The 26,873-nt window shown below is 42.2% G+C and overlaps 1 protein-coding gene across 1 annotated transcript in view; it reads right to left on the bottom strand.

Moving 5' to 3' along the window:
• HIBADH (3-hydroxyisobutyrate dehydrogenase) overlaps positions 1-26,873 on the bottom strand; it is a 100,076-nt gene that overhangs the window by 67,923 nt on the left and 5,280 nt on the right. The window contains exons 2-4 of the mRNA XM_018574171.1: positions 16,622-16,779; positions 5,993-6,102; positions 5,087-5,208 (exon numbers count right to left, since the gene is read on the bottom strand). Coding sequence (XP_018429673.1) covers positions 5,087-5,208; positions 5,993-6,102; positions 16,622-16,779 — 390 coding nt within the window. The remainder of the gene's footprint in view (positions 1-5,086; positions 5,209-5,992; positions 6,103-16,621; positions 16,780-26,873) is intronic.

Raw genomic sequence — 26,873 nt, 5'->3', positions numbered from 1 at the left:
ATGAGATTTTTTGTTCAGATTTCTGCGCTTTACTTTTTGTATTACATAAGTGCGAGTGTATTTATTTCACAGACTTTGCACAAAATGTAAAACCCAGCTGCAGGAGCATTTTATCTCTTCTAATTACGCTAATTACAGTGATAAATTATTTATATTCATGTTGAAGGTGTTTTTTTTTTTTTCTTGGACATCCCTTTTAATCAAATGGAGGTAATCTTTGCCCCTTATGGGACCCAAAGAGATAATGATGAGTTTACATTTCTTCTTCTGCCACTAAGTGAAGGAACATAGGAAAGGCAATAAATAGTCTTCACCAGAACCATTAAAATTGAAAAGCTGGGATTTCTCTCGGTCTTGACTCGAAGCTGTTTGTTTATCAGCTGGCGCCTAGTCTGGAGCTGAGAGCTTGAGATTTCTATCTGTTTCAGAACTTTGGAGAATTTCGCAAGGCACTTTCATTTTAACTTTAAGGTAACTTGAGTTTATAGCTTTGGCTTTAAAGATTACTAATGATTTACTCATTTCCTTGCCATTTAACCGAAGTGGACTTTTTTCCCAGGAAGGGATCTGTGTTTATTTAGGGCTTTTGTCTGCGGAGGGATTAAAAGGCGGCCCACCTACATCGTGAACTTGATGGCAATAAAAACTCACCAAAACACACCATAAAAACATTCTTACCATGGCATTAATTATACACAGTTGAACTGCTAAGAAGCATGTTTCATTCATACACTAAGCATTGTAGATGACATTTTCTCTTACTTGTCATTTTTGATGGAAAGCTAGTAAATGTGTGGCATTCTACTTACTTGTTTGTCTTATGTGTACTTGCTTGACTTATGGCCTCTAATGCCTACTGCACTCCTTTAGTGGAATGTTGAGGAAGAATTTGTATTCGTATCAAGGACCTTGAATTATGACTGTGTGCAGCCTAAGTATTGTGGTTACAGTGCTTCACTAAAACAGGGTAATGTCTGTAGGGATTTGGTACTGCATGACTTTGGTGTGGTTTTGTTAGCAATTCAGTGGTTGTTGGCTTAAGACAAGGTTAGCAAGCAGCCAAAGAGGGGTTAGTGTTAGGGCTTAGTTTAGGTGGTAAACTTACTGTAGGGGTTAGATAAAGGGTTAGTCAATGGTAATGATGAGCCTGGGCTTGGTGCAAACCCAGTTCGCCCGAGTGAACCCAAAAACACTCAAAACTGTGACTGCCACTTCCTCCTACTAACCTAATCGGTTGCAGAGAACACAATTACCCACCCTGCAGCTATGCGTCACAAAAGGGCAGGGAATGCCCTTGCTGCAACTGCTGCTATTGATTGGGCCAGGAGGGGAGATTGCCGTTCAACGTTTTGAGCGGCCTTGGGTGAACTCAGGCGAACTGGGTCCACACCAGGCCCATATTCATCTCTACTTGATGGGAGTAGGTGTTAAAGACTCACTGTAGGATTTAGGTGCCTGAAGGGGGTCTAAAGAGCTTTAAGTAAGCTTCTAAACCTTCCCCACTCTATCTATAAAATTTAAAATAGCATTTGAGCTAGACATACATTTTATATGTTAAGCCCAACTCCAGCCAAAAATGTTTTAGGGTCAATTCACAGTTAAGCTTTCTCTTTTGGTACATCAGTGCAAAATAAGTTAATGCGTTGTGTTTACGCAGTCCATAAATTTTGAATGAGCTGCCAATGCACCACAACAGATGAAAAAAATGTACAAGACCAATTACAATTACTAATTTTTTTATTTTCTGCTGCCAGACTCACCCTCCTTACCAACCAATCAGTGTCCCCCACCCCCCTCTGCCAATCGCTCCACTGGTTCCCAATGTCACCAACGTATAAAATTCAAAATACTAATAACAACCTACAAAGCCATCTACAACTCCGCCCAACCTTCATCACCCATCTCATGTGAAAATATCACCCAAACCACCCCCTTCGCTCTTCCCAAGACCTCCTGCTCTCATCACCTCCTCACATGCTCACCTCCAGGATTTTCCCAGAGTGTCTCCCATCCCCTGGAACTCCCTGCCTCAATCAGTTCACTTATCTCCTACTCTGTCCACCTTTTGGCGATCCTTGAAAAGTCATCTCTTCAGGGAGGCCTATTCCACCTCGATATAACCGTACAGTTATTACCTTTTGTATCACTTGCCCCTCCTGCTAGATTGAAAGCTCTTATGAGCAGGGCCCTCCTACCTCCTGTACTGAAATTGTTAATTGCATTGTCTCCCTCAGTTTTGTAAAGCGCTGCACAAACTGTTGGCGCTATATAAATCCTGTATATTAATAAATAAATAAAAATTTTGTGCAACCCGCAGATGCAGCAGTGCCGTCCGTCCGTTTTTCTACTACGGGCGGACGGCAAGAGGTTAACATGCTCTGTATTCCATAGATGTTTGTTTAATTAAGATGTCTAATATTCTGCTTAAACTGGTCTCTATAAAGCACCTATCCAGAATGAAGTATCCTCAACAATATCTTTGGAGGCCGTATCTGGAGCCAAGATTGTAGTGTTTTCTTGACCTTCGTGTACTGTTAGCTACAGAATGCTTTCTAGGTCTAGAGCTTTTGCACAGTCCCTGGACTCTAAAGACTCATTCCACGAATATCCTCATGGGAAGGGGGCGAAGACAGCCTGAAATGTGACATTAAGGTACTACGCTCTGCATTGTAGCACTTTACAGACCCATGTGTTCACTGTCATTTAGCCGCAGAACAGTATCTAGTTTCAGAGCAGTGGCACAACCTCTGCTGTAACCCAGTCTCTGATGACTCCCTTTGTGAAAACACCTCTGGTAGTAGCGAAGATAACCTGGTAGTTCACCTTCAGACACTCGGCCCTGCATTGTAGAACTTTCAAGACCGTGTGTACTATCAATTAGCTGCAGAGCACTTTTCAGGTCCAGAGCACTGGCACAGCTTCGGTTATGACTAGTCAGTGCAGTCTTATTCTCAGAGTTAATCTTGGATTCTAGTTAACATATCCTGATACGTGACCTTTAGGTAATTAACTTTACTCTATAGTACTTCTTAGCCCTTCATGTACTGTATTAGTAATCCACAGAGTGTTTTCTAGTTCTAGAGCTGCTGCATATTCTTTTGGCATAACCCAGTCTCTAACAACTCTTAATGAGTTTGACTAGTTGGGCCACAGTAATGGTAACTACCTCAGTCTGGACCTTCAGGCACCATTTTAAGTTTATCACCTTTTTTTTGCCAAGGTAACAGTGATGCTTGAGGGTATTCAGCACTGGCATCATCCACTAGGAGTGTTGCGCACACACTCTTTTCCCACCTTTTGGCTGAATAGGTCTACCGGCTGCCCATTTACAGTGCATTACCACCCTCATCGGTACCAACTTATGTCTTCCTATGTTGACTGGAGACCATCTTGTGGTATTCTACCTCCTTTTTAACAATGAAGTCTATTAACATTAGGATCACTGCATTTGTTGTGGTCCTTAACTTTTCTAAGACTGGTCTCTTTCAAGAGGGGCTTATTAACCTACAAGGTTGACAAACATCATGATTTCTGCTGTTGGTCCCTGAATATGGAACTGGTTATATGGTGCTTCTGGCAGATTTCAGGTACAGCAATGTCTAGTGCATCAACACTATTGCTCATTGTCTTACTAGCTTGCCCGTTTTCCTACTTTTGGGTCTGGTTCTATGGGACAGACGGCTTCCCAAGCTGTAGGGGAATCTGAATGAGAGTCCGTTATTTTATCTGCACTAGTCCATGTGGCTATCAGAAGTTCTCTTGATACATTTTGAAATAATGTTTCTGTTATTTAGTAGACAGTTTACTAAGATTTATGTTTTACTTCAGTCTACTGCATGTGCTTGTCTGCAGATCAGCTGGCTGTGTATTGTCACTTGTTTTTACAATGGACCTCTTTTCCTGACAAAGTATATTACAGTTTGATTACATACACTGATTCACACTCTGAGTGTTGTGTAATGATCAGAATCATAACATCCAAAGAAGGAAGCATCCATCCATCACCCTCCGTCAATCCCTACAAATGCATAACAAACTGATGTCTGCAGAGTTGGTTTCAAAGTAATCCTGTCATAGGAAAAATACAGGGGGGCTGTCAGTACAAACCTACTTCTGAAAATGCTAGATGCTTGGCTGCTAAACTGACCAAGAACAAGTGTGCAGATCAGGAAAATCAAAAGGTCTGATCTGTACTTCCTATATTCCCAGCGACCCAAAATATAGAACCCAGATTTCCAGTATTAAAGAATCTGCATTTTCAGATGGAGAGGTCAGAAAATAACAGCCTTCGTGGAGTTTTACTGAGATGCTAAATGGCATCTGTGGAGTCACTTACAATACAAAGCAGCTAACTTCAGGGTCAAAGGTGGCTCAATGTTGTATTGAGCAGAATGTGTGTGTGTGTGTGTGTGTATTAGATAAAGACAACAGGTCACCAGCACTCAGATAATTTAAATAGATGTGTCCTTTTTATTGGACAATCGTGTCACGACAATCAACAAAGTCGATGTTTCGGGACCGCGCAGGGTCCCTTCTTCAAGGCAGAAAGATGTGACCGGTGTGCGGAGAGCACCCCACCAACTGAAAACTGTTCTGTGTGTGTATTGTTTTCATCAATATGCAATATATAAATAACACAAATATAAAATTTGAATTCAAGTCAATATCGTTTTCATGCAATTGGTGGAAGCCTCCAGAGACAGGCAACCAAAATGGTGAACAGTCTGAGAAGAGACTGCAGGAACTTAGACTGTACAGACTTGAGGAAAGAAGGGAAAGAGGGGACATGACTGAAATCTTTAAATACATTAAAGATGTGAATAAGGTTCAGGAGGGCAGTATTTTCCATATGAAACCAAGATAACGGTAACATGGCCTCAGAAAGTATTCATTTACCGAAGTAGTAGTTAATGATTGGAAGGGACTTCCGGCAGAGGTAGTGAGTCAGTAAGTGGATTTACATATGCTTGGTACAAACATAGATCTACACACAAAAAAAATGACAGCCTTGATGGACCACTTGGTCTTTTCTGCCATTGCTCTTCTATGCGGGTATATCATATTATACATAAGGGTGTGGACTCACCTCCAGAGACAGGTGCATCCATGAAAACAGCTCCCATTTTTTCCACTGCTTTTGCCAGTTCTTTAGACACTGCTGGATCAATGGTGCTGGAGTCAATCAACAAAGAACCTTTCTTCACTTTTCTGTACAAAAAAACATGTAATTGAACAGATGTAGCAAAACGCTTTTTTTTTGTATATTTAAAGCTTAGCAAAGTTTAGCTTGAGCAAAGAATAAGAAAATCACATGGGCCAGCAGTAGTTAAAAAAAAAGTAGGTCTAAAAAAAAGTAGATCTACCCATGCTAGTCACCTTATCTCCAGGATTGTCCTCTACAAGACTCACCCATTCACCGATCCTCTTCTCACTTCAAAGACACTTAGCATCACTCAACCCACTCCTTGTGAGTCCAGGGCATTAAGGTCTTGAAGACTCAAAGAAGAATGCTGCAGAAAGCCGTGGAGCATCATTACCAGAGAAAGCTGAGTGAAGAGGACCTCTGGCATGACCCAACCAGACCGAATGCACCAGGAAAAAAAAAAGGTGACTGCTCTGAAGGGGGACACAAGCCATGCAGAGGTAAGCCTGGGGTTGGGGTTTAACGGACCAAAAGTGTATTTTTTTGGTTTACAATACTGTAATTTACTAACATTTCAGAACCCCAAAGTGTATGATTCTTGTTTAAACCTTACAGAATGAAAGACACTTCAGAAAATCTGTGGACACCAAAAATGAATTCTGGTTCCCCATTTCCAGTCCTAACCCAATAGTTCCTATGACGTCTAGTATAAAACAAAGCACTAATCTAAGAGCAAGCAGCTGACATTTGCATCGTTAATCAGACTTATTTGAATGTCTCAGCCAACATTGCAGAAGTCAACATTTTGCACATACAAATGTTAGTCAAATCAACCACATAAGCACATACTTCAAAATTCCATTTGGTCCTGTGTAGACATCGATCGCATTCAAACTTGATGGCAACATGGATATAATTCTGTCAGCCTTCTCTGCAACATCAGATGGCGAGTCAGCAATCTAGGGGAAAAAAACATCCTTACATTTCTTTCTTACCAATTTGACAATTATATATTAGATACAATGTCTGGCATAAGAAAAAGATGCACACAGTAAAAATACATATATAAAAGTTGTGTTATCTGATAAAGAATTTGTCTATCTGTTCGGCCAGTCCTGAGATCTACACAGCCGTACCATAGCTAGGCTGGTGACCTCACCTTTCTCTGCTGCAGTTATTCACTACAACTAGGTCACTATCCCAAGCCTGCAATTGGACATTGAAGAAGAAACAGCAGACTGATGAGCTAATCCCTCTGTTTACTATGCTACAGGTCCCAATCCCCTTTGTTGTTCTGGGGTGCACCTTGCTCTTCTGCAAATCCTGGGACTGCTACCGAGGGAATTCTGGGTGGAGAGCAGGAGATTGGTTAACTCCAACTAACTAATCTGCTCTAAGCTGAATGAACCTGGAATCACTTAGCCTTCAGCACTTCCAAATCTTTGCCTGCAGCAGCTAGGTAAACAACAGAATGGGAACTCTAAGGCCTTGTACACACCAAATGCAGAGCAGATCTGGTGTGAACAAGGCCTAAAGTGCTCTAACTGGAGGGAAATCAAGGGTCTAATAGAGTACAGGAGTACCTGTCACTTCCCATGTACTAACACCAAAGATTTCCAAGCAGCTTGTGGTAGTAAAATCGATACCAAAGAAAAACATTTTTTTTATATATAAACATACATACATTTTTTTTTTTTTATAGGATGCACATCCATACATATATTGGGTATCCTAATGCACACTAGAAGAATAATTCTAGGGCCATCATTCCAGTATAACTCTAAAGTGATGAGCTGTAAAGCAATTTATCATAGTTTTTGCTGTGCACACAATTTTTGGTAGTCATTAACACTACACAAGCTCACCTTTACCATTCAAAGAAAAAGGTTTTACAGAACATGTTATGGTTTTTGTGCAATAAAAAAAAGTGTGTTTCTTTACTAAAAATATTAGATCATCTAAATATCTGTACAAGGTTTCCAGTTTTTGATTTTACACTGCTTTTCTTTCCCACCTGGATACTTTATTTTTTTATTTGTATTTCATCCAGCAGAAAACTTTCTAGGCAGAACACTGCTGTATGCAGTTCTTTTTTCCATAAACGAGATAAGACATCGATCTGACTTTAGTACCTACACTATAGCCAGACCCAAACACCACAAAAACTGTATTCACAATCCTTCTGAATGTGGGACATTACACTGTGAAATTATCATTCTTTTGTTAACAGATCACTAAGCTGAGATCCGCTGAACCTCCAGCAAACCCAACACAGCAACACATCACAAGCAGATGTAAGGAGCAGCATGAGCCCTGCGGCTAACTCTAGTCACAGCAAGAGAGCTATGGGAAGCTGATACTTAGTAGTAGTAGTAAAAGAAAACATGCATGTACTATGTTATTTTACAAGGCTGCCAGAAAATCAAATAGTTCACATTCTTGTGATTTGTACAACATGTACACATTTAAGTTAGTGAAACAAAATACACCATTTTGTAATGATTATTGTATTTCCCTACAAGAGACAGAACAACATTATTGTTATATATTTCCCACAATATCTATAAATATTACAGTTCAAAAAAAAAAGCTCACAGTAGAGGAAACTAATATATGTATATATGTTAAAATGTACCTCATCAGTTCACTCTGAGCTACCAGATTCCCTTGCTGACACTAAACAGGGCAGATGTAGAAGGGTCCATGCACTACAGCAGCGTGCACTACCGCACGGGTGTGTATTGTTAATGGCCTGCTTACCCCTCCCCCCCACAAATGTCTTTTATTGACCCATATTGTCACAAGAATGGCAAACAAATATTATTAAAAGTGGCACATGCCAATTTATTCAGTTTATTGCATGGTGGTTGAGTGTGCTTAATCTGACATGCACCAAAAGATTGGCACAAATCAGAGGTAATCTTCTGCTAGGATCATCCTTAATTTCCTCCTTCTTTGCTCCTTCCTGCACCTCGTTGGCTGTCCATACACATCCCTTTCTCTTCTTCACTACTGATCGTCACTGTCGCCCCTCCACACTGGTAATGGAGTATATTTTAGAGGTGTTTAAAACATTCTGCAAAAGAAGACTCTTAGCACTTACCTCTCCTGTGGGTAGGGAGTACCCACTTTGCTCTTTTCTTGGCCCCTACCTCACTACTGTATCCGGTAATTATATAGGGGTGGACAGGTAAAGCCACAGTGCGAGGTGGGTGATGAAGACATCTAAAACACCCAGAATTTTGGATGCTGAAAATTTTGTCGGATGCTCTTTTTTTTCCAAGTGTCAGTCGCTTTAATTAACACAACACTTATGACTGGACATGAGTTGGATGAACAGCACGCCGTTTCCTCATATCTTCTTATATAGCCGTCCCTTAAATAAACTGTACCTGTTACAATTAAAAAGTAACTCCAGTCAGCTTTGCCTTGAGGAAAGGCATTTTGGAAAAACCTGGTCATCTTTCTGCTGCAGGCAAAAAAGAATGCATTTACTCAGTCTCACCTCCCCAATGATTGCTTACAGGGACTGTGGGACCGATTTAGAAGTGTAACTTTCTGACTATTCACAGGTTGAGAGACAGTTAACAAGGGACTGGTCCATTTAAAGTCTAAGTTTACCTTTCTGACCATGTTTCCTGTTACACCCATATTTAGGGAGTAGAGTCTACAGGAGCCTGAGCATTGCACCAGCAATCCACTGCCTCCTATGCAAAAAACAATAAATGCACTTTTTTTATTTTATGAAGTGGTGCACTTTTATTTTTAAGGTGAACTTTACCTTTTAGATGGATGCAAAAAGTAAAACAGAAGGTTAGCTCCTTTGTCAAGTTTTTATTACGGTCTCTGTCCACACTGTGGAGATTCACTCCTATATATGCTGGTCACCACTGTCACTTAGATTTTAAGAAAATAGTTAGTGGAAAACCAAAATTGTCACCAAAAGTAGGGGAAAAATATGAAAACAAACTTTTTTATTTTTTTAAAAATGGATTTACATTCACGTTAACTTTCTAGAATATGACTTCTAAACACATGACAAGGCAGCAAAAAACATGAGCTGCTTAAAGAAGAACTCTGTGTACATTTTTTTAATTATCCCTTGCAGTGGGTCTACCCCCGCACTGCAAGGGTTAACTGTTAATTTTGGTCTAGGGAAGAAAATAAAGTTATACTCACCAAATCCTCAGAGCCAGCTGACTGTGACAGTGCTCCCTTTAGCCTGTCTCCTCCTCCTCTGCAGCCCTCTGTGCCCCTACATCCTATACACCGTGTAAAGAACGTGATGACTCATGGACCTTAGACCTCTGCAGCGTGGGGCTGGAAGGCACCATCTAAGAGCAAGCTGGCTTGGAGGACTGGGGGAGTATAACCTTTTTTTCTCCCTAGACCAAAGCGAGCAATTAACCCTTGCTATGGCAAACAAATATTATTAAAAGTGGCACATGCCAATTTATTCAGTTTATTGCATGGTGGTTGAGTGTGCTTAATCTGACATGCACCAAAAGATTGGCACAAATCAGAGGTAATCTTCTGCTAGGATCATCCTTAATTTCCTCCTTCTTTGCTCCTTCCTGCACCTCGTTGGCTGTCCATACACATCCCTTTCTCTTCTTCACTACTGATCGTCACTGTCGCCCCTCCACACTGGTAATGGAGTATATTTTAGAGGTGTTTAAAACATTCTGCAAAAGAAGACTCTTAGCACTTACCTCTCCTGTGGGTAGGGAGTACCCACTTTGCTCTTTTCTTGGCCCCTACCTCACTACTGTATCCGGTAATTATATAGGGGTGGACAGGTAAAGCCACAGTGCGAGGTGGGTGATGAAGACATCTAAAACACCCAGAATTTTGGATGCTGAAAATTTTGTCGGATGCTCTTTTTTTTCCAAGTGTCAGTCGCTTTAATTAACACAACACTTATGACTGGACATGAGTTGGATGAACAGCACGCCGTTTCCTCATATCTTCTTATATAGCCGTCCCTTAAATAAACTGTACCTGTTACAATTAAAAAGTAACTCCAGTCAGCTTTGCCTTGAGGAAAGGCATTTTGGAAAAACCTGGTCATCTTTCTGCTGCAGGCAAAAAAGAATGCATTTACTCAGTCTCACCTCCCCAATGATTGCTTACAGGGACTGTGGGACCGATTTAGAAGTGTAACTTTCTGTCTATTCACAGGTTGAGAGACAGTTAACAAGGGACTGGTCCATTTAAAGTCTAAGTTTACCTTTCTGACCATGTTTCCTGTTACACCCATATTTAGGGAGTAGAGTCTACAGGAGCCTGAGCATTGCACCAGCAATCCACTGCCTCCTATGCAAAAAACAATAAATGCACTTTTTTTATTTTATGAAGTGGTGCACTTTTATTTTTAAGGTGAACTTTACCTTTTAGATGGATGCAAAAAGTAAAACAGAAGGTTAGCTCCTTTGTCAAGTTTTTATTACGGTCTCTGTCCACACTGTGGAGATTCACTCCTATATATGCTGGTCACCACTGTCACTTAGATTTTAAGAAAATAGTTAGTGGAAAACCAAAATTGTCACCAAAAGTAGGGGAAAAATATGAAAACAAACTTTTTTATTTTTTTAAAAATGGATTTACATTCACGTTAACTTTCTAGAATATGACTTCTAAACACATGACAAGGCAGCAAAAAACATGAGCTGCTTAAAGAAGAACTCTGTGTACATTTTTTTAATTATCCCTTGCAGTGGGTCTACCCCCGCACTGCAAGGGTTAACTGTTAATTTTGGTCTAGGGAAGAAAATAAAGTTATACTCACCAAATCCTCAGAGCCAGCTGACTGTGACAGTGCTCCCTTTAGCCTGTCTCCTCCTCCTCTGCAGCCCTCTGTGCCCCTACATCCTATACACCGTGTAAAGAACGTGATGACTCATGGACCTTAGACCTCTGCAGCGTGGGGCTGGAAGGCACCATCTAAGAGCAAGCTGGCTTGGAGGACTGGGGGAGTATAACCTTTTTTTCTCCCTAGACCAAAGCGAGCAATTAACCCTTGCAATGCGGGGGTAGCCCCACTGCAAGGGTTAATAACAAATTTTGTCCGGGAGCTCTTCTTTAAGGCTGAACCACAAAAAAAAATACTAAAATCAACACATGGACTGTTTACCCTGCCAAATGATTTTTAAGTGTGTTCTAATACCTCCCATGTTCAAACTGTTGAGTGACAGCACTTTGCAAAGCAGTAGATCTCTGGGTGCTGGGTCTCCCTGCTCCAGTTTGAGTACAGATGTGCATTGGATTAGAGCAAGCTGATATGAGGACAGAACTAGGTATTTATGCTTGATTTATGTAAACCTACATGTAATTATTTTTATAGGAATACATAACTGGATTAAACTGCACTTCTTTTAAATCTGTTGAGTTCAGTTTTAAGTGGGTTACACAAGACTAAAACAAAAGTCTTATTTAAAGCATAACCCAAAAAAATATTTTTATAAAAAAAATATATATGTTTAAATATAATACATCATGAGTTTCAAGTAGACTGTTTATAAAGTTGGAGATCAAACATCCAACATGAAATGACAAGAAATTATAGCTTTAAATCTTTGCAGCGTATAAGACAAAAAAAAAAAAATAGTGCATTTTCCTTTTCTTTAAAGCATGGGCACTCCCATCATAAAATAATAGGTATGCACTTGTAAAAAGAGAGCCCTGGAAAACACTTTATTGTGGGGAAAAGGATGGCAATGCCTTCACACTTTTATGCCAAGTAAGTAACTGTGTAGAAGTCACGGTCCGCAGTAACAAGAATGCCTAGTACCCTTCAAAAGCTCAGCAGGGAGTTCCTTTCTGCCTGGATTGAAAAGGAACATTGCTGTCTACCACCACAACGCCCAGTGAAAGAGAGGGAGAGATCCTTACTTGCTAATTAGGTCTGTTGGAATACATCCACCGTGTTCCAGACTTATGGGGCAGATGGCCCCAATAAGCAGGTGGAGACCTGCAATAAAATTTCCAGGACCTATTTTTGGGATGGGTTACGTCATAAGCAAAGAACACATATTCAGAAAAGACAGGTGTCAGATGTGTTATAAAATTAAAGAATTCTTGGGTTTTTCAGGGGTAAGTCATGTGGACGTTTTCGACATTGGAATAAAAAAAAAGAAAAAAAAAAGAAAATCAGTCAGGGAGACAACCTATTCTCCCTTAGCTCAGAACAGCTTTAAATCAAAGCTACAAGCAGAGTGTTTCCTGAAATGGAACACTAACTAAAACTTAAAAAGGAGAGCAGTGGGGTTAGGGCTTTTACCCATAGTTCTCCTCAGGGTAACAGGAGGACACAAACTAGCGCCCTCCCGTCACCCTAAGCTCAGTATACCGCGAGCTGCAGCACGCGGTATACTGAGACGCCACAGCTGAAGCGGATCCCGACAATTATGTCTGGATCCGCCCAGCTGTGTGAGTGACAGCTGGCTCTGCCTATCTAGAGGCAGAGCCAGCTGTACCGACCCCTCCCGTTCCGCCAGTCAGCGCTGGAGGATCGGAGCGGGGAGGGGGGAATCCAGCCCCTCCCCTGTCACGGCAGAGAGCTGTGACAGGATCGAGAGGTGAGCGAACGCCGGTATGTGTTCGCTCACTTCCCGATCTACTGAGTCCACCTGTGACAGTCTCATTGTCACAGGTCGGCTAGAAGTATGAGGTAAGTGAAAAAAACTTTACTGGAGGGTTCTGTGATCCTATCACAAGGAACAGGAAAATCACCCCATACCACAATACAGCAGTGACATACTACTGGAAAATTTAGAAGTTGAACTATAGGCAGATATAAAAAAAAAAAAAAACAGTGCAGCAATATATTTAAAGTGATATTAAAGTCAAAAGGTTTTTAAACGACTTCAAATGCTGATTAAACTCCTTACAATGGATGCTACTTCTTGATGTTTAAAAGTTTTAGTTTCTGTAGAATCAGCTGGTCCCCTGAGCACTGGTCCCTGTTTTAGGGTGGCTCCTTTCGCTTGCAGGGTCCTATGTAGCCACCTTTGTGTGTGCTAGTAAGCTGTGTGTGTCTACACAAACACAGCAAGGCAAACCACTCCCCTGCTCCCCCCTTCCTTCCTCCTCCCTTCTCCAAGGTAGTATATGGATGGCTGTTGGAGACTATTCTGTTCCTTGTCATCTTGTACTAGACAGTAAGTTCAGGGAGCTGAGCCGGAAACATGATGACAGTAAGTGCTTAGGCAAAAATATGAAGAATATTTGCTGGACAATGTATATGTGTTTGACCTGCATTCATTGTAGAACAAGCTTGAGTTTAATACTAATTTAAAGCAAAATAACCAAATTTATTTTTACTTGCAGCTAGTGAAGTGTGGCACCTGAATCTGACTTAGGAAAGTGAGCAGATTAATGAGCTTATTGTGCTGCTTCCCCACTGTCCATTCACAGGGTGGGGGCATGGGAGAAGACCTCGCTGTATTGCTCAAGTGCAGTAGAGAAAAATTAGGTCACCAATCTGGCTGAGCTGTCTGTCAGGGCTGTGGAAATCAGAGGACTTGCTCAACAGAAATATATACTGTGCCAGAAAAGACAGCTCTCATATGTGTTTAAACTGTATTATTTAGTTGTTTACTGGAGCTCAGCAATAAAAATCCACATATTTGTAATACTCCTAGACATGCAACGTAAAAGTACCCTAAAAATAAACTATCATCTGACTTCACCTATATGGTTGTCAGTTACGCTGTAGAATTAGTTCAAGCCACAGGGCAATTAATTGGCAACATGGTGAAACGTGGATGATTAAATGGCTTCAAGTTTCACCAAGGTCCACCAAAATGGATACTTCAATTCTGGATAGATACTAGTGGCCTTGATCACCCATGGGCCTCTTAGATTTTTCAACTAGCAACTAGATTATTGCACTTGAATAACTGCTCTCCTTCTATGACCATTATGCCAGCCCTTACTACCCCTGCAGGAGTTTTCATTTATTAAGAACAGTAAAGGTACCAACAGACATTATATTATAATCTCCCAGCCTTGTGATGACCTGTAGACTATCTAAGGTGCCAGCAGATGAAGCTCAACAATCCAACAAGCTAGAAAATCTGGCTCAGTTGCTACAGGCCCCCCCCCCCAGAAAAAATGACAGTGATACAGATACGTCTCTCTCTATAAGCTGCACCAAGAAGACAATCAAAGATGACTCAGGGCAATCGGATTGTGCCTGAATGTCCAACCACCCCTAACATTTATGTCCTAACTTAAGAGACTGACAGAAAAACAAACTCAAGGACACCAAGTAGGAGTCTCATTGATGGAATATCTGATTCCATCAATCTTCCTACAGATACAAGTAGCTAATGAGTGGCCGAATCCATTACAGCAACCCATAAGTAAATAATAAATAAAATTCATAGGGTAGCGGATGTTTTATTCAATGCAAGTAATTATGAGCTTCTGGTTTTCCAAATAATTGCTTTTAAAAATGAATAAAATTTTCTTTTCGTGTGATTTTTTGTTTTTTAACGTGATTTTTATAGTCAAGTTTCAGACTTCAATTTTTGCAAAACATTAGAGTGAAACTGTGCTGTCGCAATTCAGAGCAAAGTAGCAAATTCAAATCAAAACTTACCCCTCCATTACCCTCTTGAAGAAAGACAGCCCTGTGTAAGCTCTGAGTCGCTCCAGTCAGAGCTTGCACAGGACTAGGGACTCTCCCTACTACTCTGTGAAAGCACTGGGCCCAAGTTTTTTTTCTAATCTAAGGTTTTTCTATAACATTTGTACAGCAGAAACACTATCAATCTCTACTCTTGTAAACAAATGTATTATCATTTTTAAAAAATTGCCCATGCCTCCAGTAGATTGATAATTCAAGATCATACCAAACTGCTTTTCCAAAAGGTTCACCAAACCTACACTTCCTTTTTTATATCGCCTCTATGGACAAAATATACTTTTAAATATGAATAAAAGTAAACTCTGATACTAAACATTTTGTAATTGAATCTATTAATGGTAATATTATAGTTTGGACAACAGGGAAAGCAGAAAGCTATAAATCCTAATATAATTATAGTCTCAAAAGACAGTGCACAACCTGTCTGGTATACAAAACCACAACTACCAAAATCTCTAAATGGACAGCTACTCACCTCACAGCATAAACTGTCAGCACATATGCAGACCTCCTACCTACCAGAAGACAGGTCCTGTCCTGCTAATAGGTCTTGTGCACCCCAGCCACGGAAATGTGGGTTGGAGTGCCAGCACTCAAGTGTTTAAATATTGAGGGTTGGGTTTTGCCAGCACTGGAGGGGTGAATGTTGGAACCACTGACATACATGCTTGTTCCAATTTGCGAATACAAAAGCAGTGAAGAACAGGTTAGGAGAGAAACCACAAGCAAGCATATTCACAAACTGCAACTTCCAGATTTCAATTCCGAGTTTCCTACCTTAATAAAAAAGTAGCGTGTTGCATGAAATGAAAGTACCTTCATGTCCCCCGATACCCAAAGTGCACTAATATGTGATGCTATACCTAAAAAATAAAATTAAAAAAAAAGGAGAACTCACCTACCTCAAGTCTTTGTCGGTTCCTCAAAGTGAGGAGAGTAAAATGTGTGCTTGTCATGTATATATTTAACTTAGTGATAGTGTCTCCAAGTAATTTTACATTATAGGATGCTTCAGATGCTGTTTATTTGAGTACTTAAAGACTGATCAAATATGACACCAATTAAACAGTAGGCATCATGACCTTGTTCTCATTGTTTAAAAGGAGAATTATGAGGCGAGTGATTTTCACTCAGGCTCATAATCTGAGCCAACCTGTGACAATGAAACTGTCACAGGTCGGCTCAGTAGATCGGGAAGTGAGCGAACACATATCGTCGCTCGCTCACTTCTCGATCTATCCCTGGAGAGAGCCCAGAATGTCACTCACGGCTCCCTGCAGGGATTCCCCCCCTCCCCTGTCCGATCCTCCAGCACTGACTGGCGGAATGGACTGGGGAGTGGCAGGCAGAGCCAGCTGTCACTCACGCAATTGGTATTGGATCCAAACAGTTAATGTCGGGATCCTTCTCGGCTGCGGCGTCTCAGTATACCCCGAGCTGTAGCTCGGGGTATACTGAGCTTTGGGTCACGGGAGGACGCTAGTTTGTGTTCTCCTGTGACCCTTAGGAGAACTATGGGGAAAAGCCCTGACCCCATAGTTCTCCTTTAATAGCTGCCCTGAAGTAAGACACTGTTCCAGCACAGTATTTCTCTGTTACATTATATACCCTCCAGATCATTAGATGTTTGCCTGTTCTCCTGGCAGGTTTTCTTTTATCTATAGTAGTCCCATATATCAGTGCAGCTTTTACCAACAACCTATAAATATATACACAAACTTCTCATTTTGTATTTTGAAAACTAAAATATATATCTATTGCAGTGAGTTTATATTCCAATTCATGCATAAGGAGATAAAAGCATGCGATACACTTACTACGCATACCTGGGCGCCAGTATCCAGAAATTCTTTACAGGCCTCTGGAAACACATCATATGCAATAACAGGATACCCATGTTTCACAAGATTTTTTGCCATTGGATTTCCCATATTTCCAAGTCCAATGAACCCAATCGGTGTTTTGGAGGCCATCGACCTGCAAACTTAAGGGAAAAAACAAAAACAAATTCAACAACTGTATTCAACCTACATACCATACCTCTCAGTTGCTCTGATAGCTAAACCAAAACAGGGTGTGATGTAAAAAATATGGGTGTGTTTGTGGAACAGGATAGGACAGAAAATTAGGATACTAGTTCTATGACTGGGGTATACTGATGTTCAGCCTATCACCCAATGTGTTAAGTAGAAGTGCACTGAAATTAAAATTTTAAAATCGAAACAAAAAAAAATTGTCAGGCCGAAACCGATACCAAAAATGTTGTTTTATTTACATTTTTTCAATATTTTATTTTTTTTTATACTTTTTTATTTAATATTTATATTTATTTTGTATTACATATTTTTATTTTTTACTTTACTTTTAGGGGCTTCAGGGAAATATTAGGGGTCTAAAGAGACCCCTGATATTTCCCTTTTAAAATAGGAGGACTTTGTGTCCTCAATCTCTTTCTATCTCTTTTTCTGTGTCCCCTGTTATCAATGAACAGGAATCCTCTATGAGTGTTCCTGTTCACTGATAACATGAGGACAGTGTGTGTTTACTATAGCTACAACTATGAATGAACAGGAGGTGATTTAGATCACTTCCCATTCATTCATAATTGAGGATATAGTACACATACCATGTCCTCAATTATCTACAAACACTCAGCGATCACTGACACGCTGTCACAGGAGGCTGAGCGAGTGATGCAGGGAGGAGAGCTCAGCCTCCTGTGAAAGTGCGGCCTGTCTCCGCCCACACACCGCTCTGCCGGACTGTGATAGGAGGCTGAGCTGTGTGGGAGGAGACGCCGGCCGCTCACAACACTCTCCTCCCGCAGCGCTCGGTTGTCTGTCCGTTTATCTCCTCCCCGCTGGGACACAGAGCAGCGCCCAGCGGGGAGGAGAAAAAGAATGGATGCGCCGCTGTATCGGCAGGAAAATGGCACTTTCGGCATTACGCCAAAAGTGAAATTTTCGGCCGATAGGTTTCGGCGGCCGATATATCGGTGCATCCCTAGTTTTAAGTACACAGCACAATTAAGGAGGTGGAAAGAAGATGGCCACTAGATTCCACAGAAAGTTTGCTTTGCTTTTACTCATGTTTTCAGACGTCACATTTTCCACAAATTGATCAATATTTCCAGTCAACCTCAGAGTGGGGAACAAAACAGTGAGTTCTGTAAGATTCAATATTTCAATCCAAGATGAATCACTTTGCAATTGCTGGTACTGAGCTTGATTACCAATTGCTATGTATATGGCCACCACTACGCTTACCACGCGCTATGATCTGTACAATCTCCTTCAGATCTATCAACCAAACTATACCTAGACCGAGGTTGCTCAACGTTTTTTGTAGTCATGGCACCCCTTAAAAAGTATACAAAAGTGTGAGGCACCGCAGTCTAAAATGTCAGATTTTAAAGGGAGACCCCACACAAAAACACCAAACAAAAGTGGGTACCCCCTTTAAATCTCCCTTTGAATCAGTTGATTTCCCTCCCTTTGAATCAGTAGCCTCCTTTCACACAAGAATCCCCCCTTCCACATCAGAGATCCCATTTTACATCAGGAGCACACTTCACCTCGGTCTTCATTCTCCCCTTCACATCACAGTCCCACCACCACAAAATTTTGAGGCACCCTTGAGGAGGCCAGGAGGCACACCAGCCTCCTGGCGCCCTGGTTGAGAAATGCCGATGATGACTATATCCTGTATGGTGTTCTTAAAGCAGAATTCCAGGCAGAATTTTTATTAACCCTAGCTGCAGGGCAACCCCCGCACCGCAAGGATTAACTGCTTGTTTTTGTCTAGGTTAAAAAAAAATTATACTGACACTATCCCCCAAGCCAGCTTGGTCTTAGACCGGTCCTTCCGGCCTCTCTCCCCCTCCTCTGCAGTGGCCCAAGGTCCCGTAAATGTGTGTACAGCGTGGGGACATTGAGGAACATTCCAATGCTGATGCGTAAGAGGAGAGAGGCTTCAGTGACCGGAAAAGCAGACAGGTAGTTCAGCGGTTCAGGTGAGTACCTAGACATAAATGAGCCCCACTGTAAGGGTTAAGAACACTTTTCCATGGTGTTCCTCTTCCAAATTTGTCAGCATGATATTAAAGCTTCTGTCACTATCAAATTTTTTATAATTTTTGGTAGAAGTGAAAAGAATAAAAAAAAATCATTCATAGTCTTTCTGCACATATCAACTATCTAAAATTAAAGACATATTCCACTTTTACCAAAAATTTCAGAAATTCACTCGCCACAATTAAAGTGCAATTACTACATTTTTGCATTCACAGGTTTTTGCATCTGTCGAGATGGAAATGATAGTCCCAACACACAATCATTCCTGGACATCAATGACTTGGCTGTGCGGACGGACACGCACAGTTGTGCTAATTTTAAGAACAATGGAAGCAGAAGAAGCGCCCTGCGATTCTGGTAAAGGTACAACTGCTACACTATATTGCCAAAAGTATTGGGACGCACATGCACTTTAATGGCATCCCAGTCTTAGTCCATAGGGTTCAATATTGAGTTGGCCCGCCCTTTGCAGCTATAACAGCTTCAATTCTTCTGGGAAGGTATCCACAAGGTTTAGGAGTGTGTCTATGGGAATATTGGATCATTCTTCCAGAATCGCATTTGAGAGGTCAGGTACTGATGTTGGGCGAGAAGGCCGGGCTCGCAGTCTCCGCTCTAATTCCTCCCAAATGTGTTCTATCGGGTTGAGGTCAGGACTCTGTGCAGGCCAGTGAAGTTCCTCCCCCCCAAACTGGCTCATCCATGTCATTATGGACCTTGCTTTGTGCACTGGTGCGCAGTCATGTTGGAACAGGAAGGGGCCATCCCCAAACTGTTCCCACAAAGTTTGGTAGCATGAAATTGTCCAAAATGTCTTGGTATGCTGATGCCTTAAGAGTTCCCTTCACTGGAACTAAGCCAAGCCCAACCCCTGAAAAGCAACCCCACACCATAATCATAAACCACAATGCAGTTGGGCAAGTACCATTCTCCTGGCAACCCCCAAACATGTCCATCGGATTGCAAGACAGAGAAGTGTGATTCGTCACTCCAGAGAACACGTCTCCACTTCTCTAGAGTTCTGTGGCGGCGTGCTTTACACCACTGCAACCAATGCTTTTCATTGCACTTGGTGATGTAAGGCTTGGATGCCGCTGCTCAGCCATGGAAACCCATTCCATGAAGCTCTCTACGCCCAGTTGTGCCAATCTGAAGGCCACATGGAGTTTGGGGGTCTGTAGCTATTGACTCTGCAGACAGTTGGCGACTTCTGCGCACTGTGTGCTTTAGCATGCGCTGATCCCGCACTGTCATGTTACGTGGCCTACCACTTTGTTGCTGAGTTGCTGTTGTTCCCAGTTGCTTCCACTTTGTTATAATACCACTAACAGATGACCGTGGAATATTTAGTAGCAATTAAAATTTCACGGATGAACTTATTGCACAGGTGGCAACCTATCACGGTACCACGCTTGAATTCACTGAGCTCCTGAGAGCGACCCATTCTTCCACAAATGTTTGTACAAGCGTCTGCATGCCGAGGTGCTTGATCTTATACACTTGTGGCCATGGAGGTGATTGGAACACCTAAATCCAATGATTTGGAGGGATGCTCCAATACTTTTGGCAATATAGTGTACGTGTTTTTGGGGGGGTCATATATACTACTTTGTTTCATATTATACCCCAAACAGTATGCAAAAGGTAAACTTAACCTTTAAGGAATTCAAATCCGGCAAACACAAAATATGAACAAGTGTCACAATAAAAATCACATTTCCAGCGTCAAAAAGAGCAAAAGAGATGAGAAAAGAATGTGTGCCTGTAAAAGGCAAATGTCCTCGGGGCTACGTGTCTGGTATAGCATTAGTGTACAAAGGTGAGAGATGAATATGCAAAAACATAAAGCTGGAAACACATAAAACATTAACAGAAACAAATGGACATGTATAATAAACACCGCAAGGTGGCCCTCTTTTATGTGTATGTAAATCCAAAACAATGAACTCATATTTGCTCCATTTAGGTCTGTTAAAGAAGAACACCAGAAAAAAATGTATTATCCCTTGCAGTGGGGCTACTACCGGAGCTTCGGGTGAGTATCACTTTGTTATTTTAGCACCTAGAGAAAAACAAGCAGTTAACCCTTACAGTGCAGGGATAGTCCGACGGCAAGGATTACGAAAACGTTTTCCTGGAGTTATTCTTTAAATATACCCTTGACAGCATTTTGTTGCATCTATTCCATTCCATCAACATAAAATGCCTGTTGATCCTGCCAGAAATTTGTGAGCCGATAGCCATCCGTGTGGATATCAGCATTGTTCCCAGTTTTGTTAATGGACCACAAAACATATGTTCTGCTCTGTAGTTCTGTCCTAGAATAACAGTGCTGCCCCACTACAAGTGCAATACAGTGAGCGAGTGTTGTCACCCTGGGACAGGAAGTGTGTCATTGGCAGGATCACCAGGTGAAATAAAAGGAAAAAAAGAAAAGAAAAACAAATGTAGTCACTATACAGGCATCTTAGGACTGGTAAGCTGCAATATATTATATTTTCGTTCTTGGGTTTAGATGGGCTTGAAAAAAATATTATCTTGAGGTAGAGTGAAGAGTAAAGACAACTGAAAGATTTTCAGCAGTTGAAATCATACAGGCCAGACCCCACTCTCCCATCTCTAACAAGTGACATACAAAAAGTACATTAGAAACATACACCGTGAGTGACTGACGACCACGAAAGTGAGATTGACACAAAGACTGTGGGACTGCTGGATTATCTGCCTTCACATCAATCCACATTCATTCCGCAGGCTGCAGCAAACTATGAAGATGTCAGCTAACGTCCATGAACAGGTCAAGCCGATTAGATATGAATGGACCCTTGCAGTTCAAGATGGTCACCAGAAATGGGGAAACATAACAAGTTCCACCACTTAACATGCAATATTATACCTACAATAAAATAATTGTCTAAAAAGTCCTAAATCAAGCATATTTCATGCCATACATTTGTCCTTCTCCCTGTCCCATTGATGTGCCTTACTGTCATAAGAAACAATTAAAATAGCACCTGGAAAAAGTTTGTGAATTACCCAGCTCCCTAAAATGTGTTCTGATCCATAGACAAATCACAATCATAGCTTAAAAGAGAACTATGGAGTAAGTGTTTTTCCCAATAGTTCTCTTAAGGCCCCATTCACACGTATCGATTTCCGCCGTGATATCGCGAGAAGTTGCCAGCTAATGATATTCAATGGAGCTGTCTAAGCTCCATGTCGCGCGTCGCTCATCGCGGTCGCAAGTTGTTTCTACAGGACCCTTTTTTCGGCGGATTTGCTTTTTTCTAATGGAGCCCGACGGAGAAGGTCACGCTATCCCGGCCGCTGCAAAAGGTATGTCGCTACGTGTGAATGGGGCCTAAGGGTCACGGGAGGACATATACTAACCTCCTCCAGTGACCCAAAGCTCAGTATATCGTGAGCTACAGCTCGCGATATACTGAGACCGTCGCAGCCGGGACGGATCCCGACAATGCTGTTGAGATCCACCCAGCTGCGTGAGTGACAGCTGGCTCTGCCTATCTAGAGGCAGAGCCAGCTGTGCCCGCCCCCTCCCCCGTCCGTTCCTCCTGTCAGCGCTGAAGGATCAGAGAGGGGAGAGGGGAATCCCTGCAGGGAGCCATGACTGACATTCAGCACTCTCTGCATGGAGATGATCGAGAAGTGAGCGAGCGACGGTATGTGTTCGCTCACTTCCCGATCTATTTAGCCGACATGCGACAGTTTCATTGTCACACGTCGGCTTGAACTATGAGGGTGAGTGATTTTCACTCACCTTATAGCTCTCCTTTAAAGAGACCCTGTGGCCAGACTGTTCATTTAAAGAAGAACCCTGCACTGCAAGGGTTAAATGCTCATTTTCATCTATTGGGGGGAGAGTTATACCTCCAAGCTGGCTTGCTCTTAATCCGGTGCTTCCAGCCCCGCTCCCCCTCCACTGCAGCAGTCTGAGTCATCATGTACTATACACTGTCTATAGGATGTGAGGACACAGAGGGACATTCCATATCTGAAGGACAGGAGGAACCAGGCAGGAGGTAGCACTGTCAGAGCAGGCCGGTTTCGAGGATCCGGATGCGCTGAGACAGCCTATCGCACCACCCAGCGGACCTGACACACCACGCTAGTCCATCGTAAAACTGAGCATTTTAACATGCGGCCTAGTGTGAATGGGCCCTTAGATGTGAAAAAAAGGTCATTCCAAATGGTTCACATCTTCATTCTATACCGTGAGCTGGCAGAATGTTTAGCGGTACCACAAATACATTTACGAATGCTCTTTTTTTTTTTACTATTGCTTCATCTGGGAAAAATCTGGTATTGTATTACAGATGATCTGTCATTGGAGAAATAAGTAGCCTGCCAATGCCGACCTCTTTCTGATAATGCTCACTGCCCAGTATTTTCAGAGAGGTCATAAATGACAGCTCACAAAACTCTCTCCAGATACATTCTATTAAAATCAATGACGGAATGCTAGAAATCAGTTTGGATTCCTTCCCTGAAGAGCCGTCACATGCACCTTTCTACTGCTCTAGAATTCCCTGTGTGCTTCTCTCCAGTTACACCATGAGGCTAATTGGATATTTCTGTTGGTGCCCAGCCATGGCACGGGTAGAATTTGCTTCAGATGGCTCTTATTTCACATGCTGCAGATCTGTGTCTCAAAATCAGAAGATTCACACGATGACCAGGCAACCAGCATTTCCATAAGGAGGTCGAGAACGGAAACCTATTTTTCAGAGCCTGTAATAGGCCAAAAGATTTCCGGCCAAAGAAAAAGAAAGTTTGCAGCAGAACTCCAAACACTGCGGTTACCCATTCGCACCGGCGGGCACGCATCATGCTTTGTAGGACGCAGAATTTGTCAACCTTTTTTCAGTCACAGCACCCTTTAAAAGCACATCAAATCTTGAGGCACCCCTGTCTAAAATGTAATTGATTTTAGAGGGGCACCAGATGCAAAAAAAACACAAAAAATGGGGTTCCCCCTTCACATCGAAGCCCCCCTATAATTCAAGATTCCCCAATTACATCAGAAGCTCCTCTTTAATATCAGACCTCCCTTTCCCATCAGAGTCGTGCCATTAAAAAATTTACATAAGGAGCCTCCTTCACATCGTAGTCGTGCCATTAAAAAATGTTAAGTAGCCCCTCAGGTAGCTAGAAGGCACTCTTGCTGAGGAAGGCTGGTATAACGCACTCCTGCTGGTGCATGTGGTGAAAGGGCGGTGTGATGTGTTGTTACAATGCATCGCTCCGTTTTGGTTTTTTACTATATGGACATGTCAAAAATTGCATTTAATTCAAGCTTTTGCACTGCGCTCCGATAGGATGTAGTGCATTGCAACATGATGCATAAAAATGCAACCTGTCCTGCAGTGTGTTTGTCTGAACAGAAACAATAGGGCATAAGGTAAATTGCCTTGTCTATGCATTGGGACTGCGTTGGACAACACTGCCCAATGGAGCTGGTGTGAATAGGACCTAACTGCTTAAGCGTTACAGCTTTCAGGGTCACTTCCATGCTCACTGGACACTGGACAGAGGTAATTGTATTTATTGGTTGCTCAGTGAGCAGGTGGCTTAGGAAGCGCAAAAACATTCAGGTCTATTCGCAAAAGGGTGAAGAGTTTGGAGAAGGCAGGAAGGAGAAGTGAACAATCTAGGACAACTTAGCCGATTTGGAAAATTGTCTAATTCAGCTCACTTTCCAGTATAGCTATGTTGTCCTAGATTGTTCACTTCTCCTGCCTTCTCCAAACTCTTCACCTTTTTGTGAATAGACCTCTTAGAGAAACTTTTACTGGCAATACTAGTTACTTTGTGGTATCTGGCTTCTGCATTTCTGAGTCACTGAGCCCAAGCAGGCATGCCGTAAGTGCAGTTAGGCCAGGGGTGGGCAAATTCATATGAATGCAGGAGCCAGTATGTCCAATCCATTAGCCAGCTTCATTAACAATTACTAGAGAAAACCTTGAAAGTTAAACTACAACTTTTAGGTAGCAATAGCTACCAGGGTTGTCAGATTTGTCCAGTCACTGAGTTAGGCTAAATTCACAAGGGTGGGAAAGGGGCAGTAAAAACAGGTGGCTGATTGTTGCATGTACCATGAAAGCTAGCAGGTCCCATACATACCTTTAATCCAGGGGTGTACAAGTTAAAGGGACATTAAAGGCAAAACATTTTTTCCCTCCCCAATGTTAATGTCAGCACTTACCTTAAATGATGTCTCTTAATGCGATTTTCTTCTTTCCTGTCCTTTTCAGCCTTCTCTCCAGCGCTGCTTCTGGTCTCCGATCCAGCGCTGACTCCTCTGTCCTTGCGGCACTTCCTGGCCCTCGGTGTCTGCATGTGGGTGCACGCGTCCATATACTTACCTTGTGTCTCTCCGCTTCTCCCGGCTGAAAATCCGAACTGCGCATGCCCCAAGATTCTTTGCGGCCGCCTGAGAATTTTCAGATTTTCGGACGGGAACGCGCGGCAAAGACACAGGTAAATCCGCTTTTAAAGCGTTTTTTGAAAAAAAACTTTTTGCATATAGCTACTGCTTGATAGCAGAAGCTATATGCAAAAAAGTGTGAGGGTTTAGAAACCCTTTAATATGAACTTCAGGAGCCAGTCTGTCGTATCCAGGAGCCAGCAGGATTTTTTAGAAACCATCTCAAATGGAAAACAACTAGAGAAAACCTCAAACGTTAGACGCCACCTGTAATCTTTGGTGAAGTAGCGACCTGGCTCCTGGGATCTGTCCAGCCCTGAATCTGCCTCCTTCTCATCCACTCTGTAAACCCCATGTGCAGTATTTACTTCTACTCTGTACTCTGAAAGGGGGATGGAGGATAACTAACATTTTCATAGCCAACCCGGCAAAAACACATTTCTGAGTACAAATGTGGAGTCTGATAGTTCTGTAGGAAAGGTTAGCCGTCAGATAGGCCAAATAAAACTAAAAAATAAAGCCTCTTGATTTGTTTAGTTGCCCATTTTTACTTTGATTGATGTTGTTCTGCCAAGTGCATGGAAATTACTAAAAGCATTAAAAGGCACAAGAAAAGGTAAAACTAATTTAACACAATATAACAACAAATGAAAATGACTACAAATATGTTACTGCTGTCAATATTGCTTGACTTTCGCTTTTTTGTGCGAGCACATTAGTTCCAGGCCGTTGAGTACCGTACATGACACATTTTTAGTTTGAACTAACAATTCATTTTTCAGTACATGCTTTCTTAGAGCAACAAAAAGGGGTAGATTTCTGAAAGCTGTACAGCTTTTACCAGGGAGGAGGTAAACTTTCCAAAGCTTGTCCTGAAAAAGGAAGTGTAGTACCATGCACAGTAGTCAATTGTGTTGTTCCAAGTGCACGAATAACTACATTCACCTTTCCAATGCCCTTGTAATGCTTCTAGAAAAGCATGCAGGGAGTAGATAACATGGAAAGTATCTAGAGAATTTAAAGGAGAACTATGTGGTTAAGGCTTTTCTCCATAGTTCTCCTTAGGGTAACGGGAGGACACAAACTAGAGTCCCCCCATCACCCTAGGCTCAGTATACCGCATGCTGTAGCTCGCGGTATGCTGAGATGCCGCAGTATACCGCGAGCTGCTGCTAGCGGTATACTGAGACGCTGCAGCTGAAGAGGATCCCGACAATTGTTTCAGGATCCGCCCAGCTGCGTGACTGACAGCTGGCTCTGCCTATCTAGAGGCAGAGCCAGCTGTACCCGCCCCCTCCCTGTCCGTTTCGCCAGTCAGCGCTGGCAGATCGGAGCGGGGAGAGGGGAATCCAGCCCCTCCCCTGTCGCGGCAGAGAGCCGTGACAGGATCGAGAGGTGAGCGAACGCCGGTATGTGTTCGCTCACCTCCCGATCTACTGAGCCGACCTGTGACAGTCTCATTGTCACAGGTCGGCTAGAACTAGGAGGTGAGTGAAAAGCACTCACCTCATAGTTCTCCTTTAATAGGTAATGTGGACTTGTCAACTTATATGATCCCCA

This window comes from Nanorana parkeri, unplaced genomic scaffold, assembly GCF_000935625.1.
Source record: "Nanorana parkeri isolate BGI_ZX_2015 unplaced genomic scaffold, ASM93562v1 scaffold4, whole genome shotgun sequence".
NCBI classification, from domain to species: Eukaryota; Metazoa; Chordata; class Amphibia; order Anura; family Dicroglossidae; genus Nanorana; species Nanorana parkeri.
This window is presented reverse-complemented; position numbering and strand designations above follow the sequence as displayed.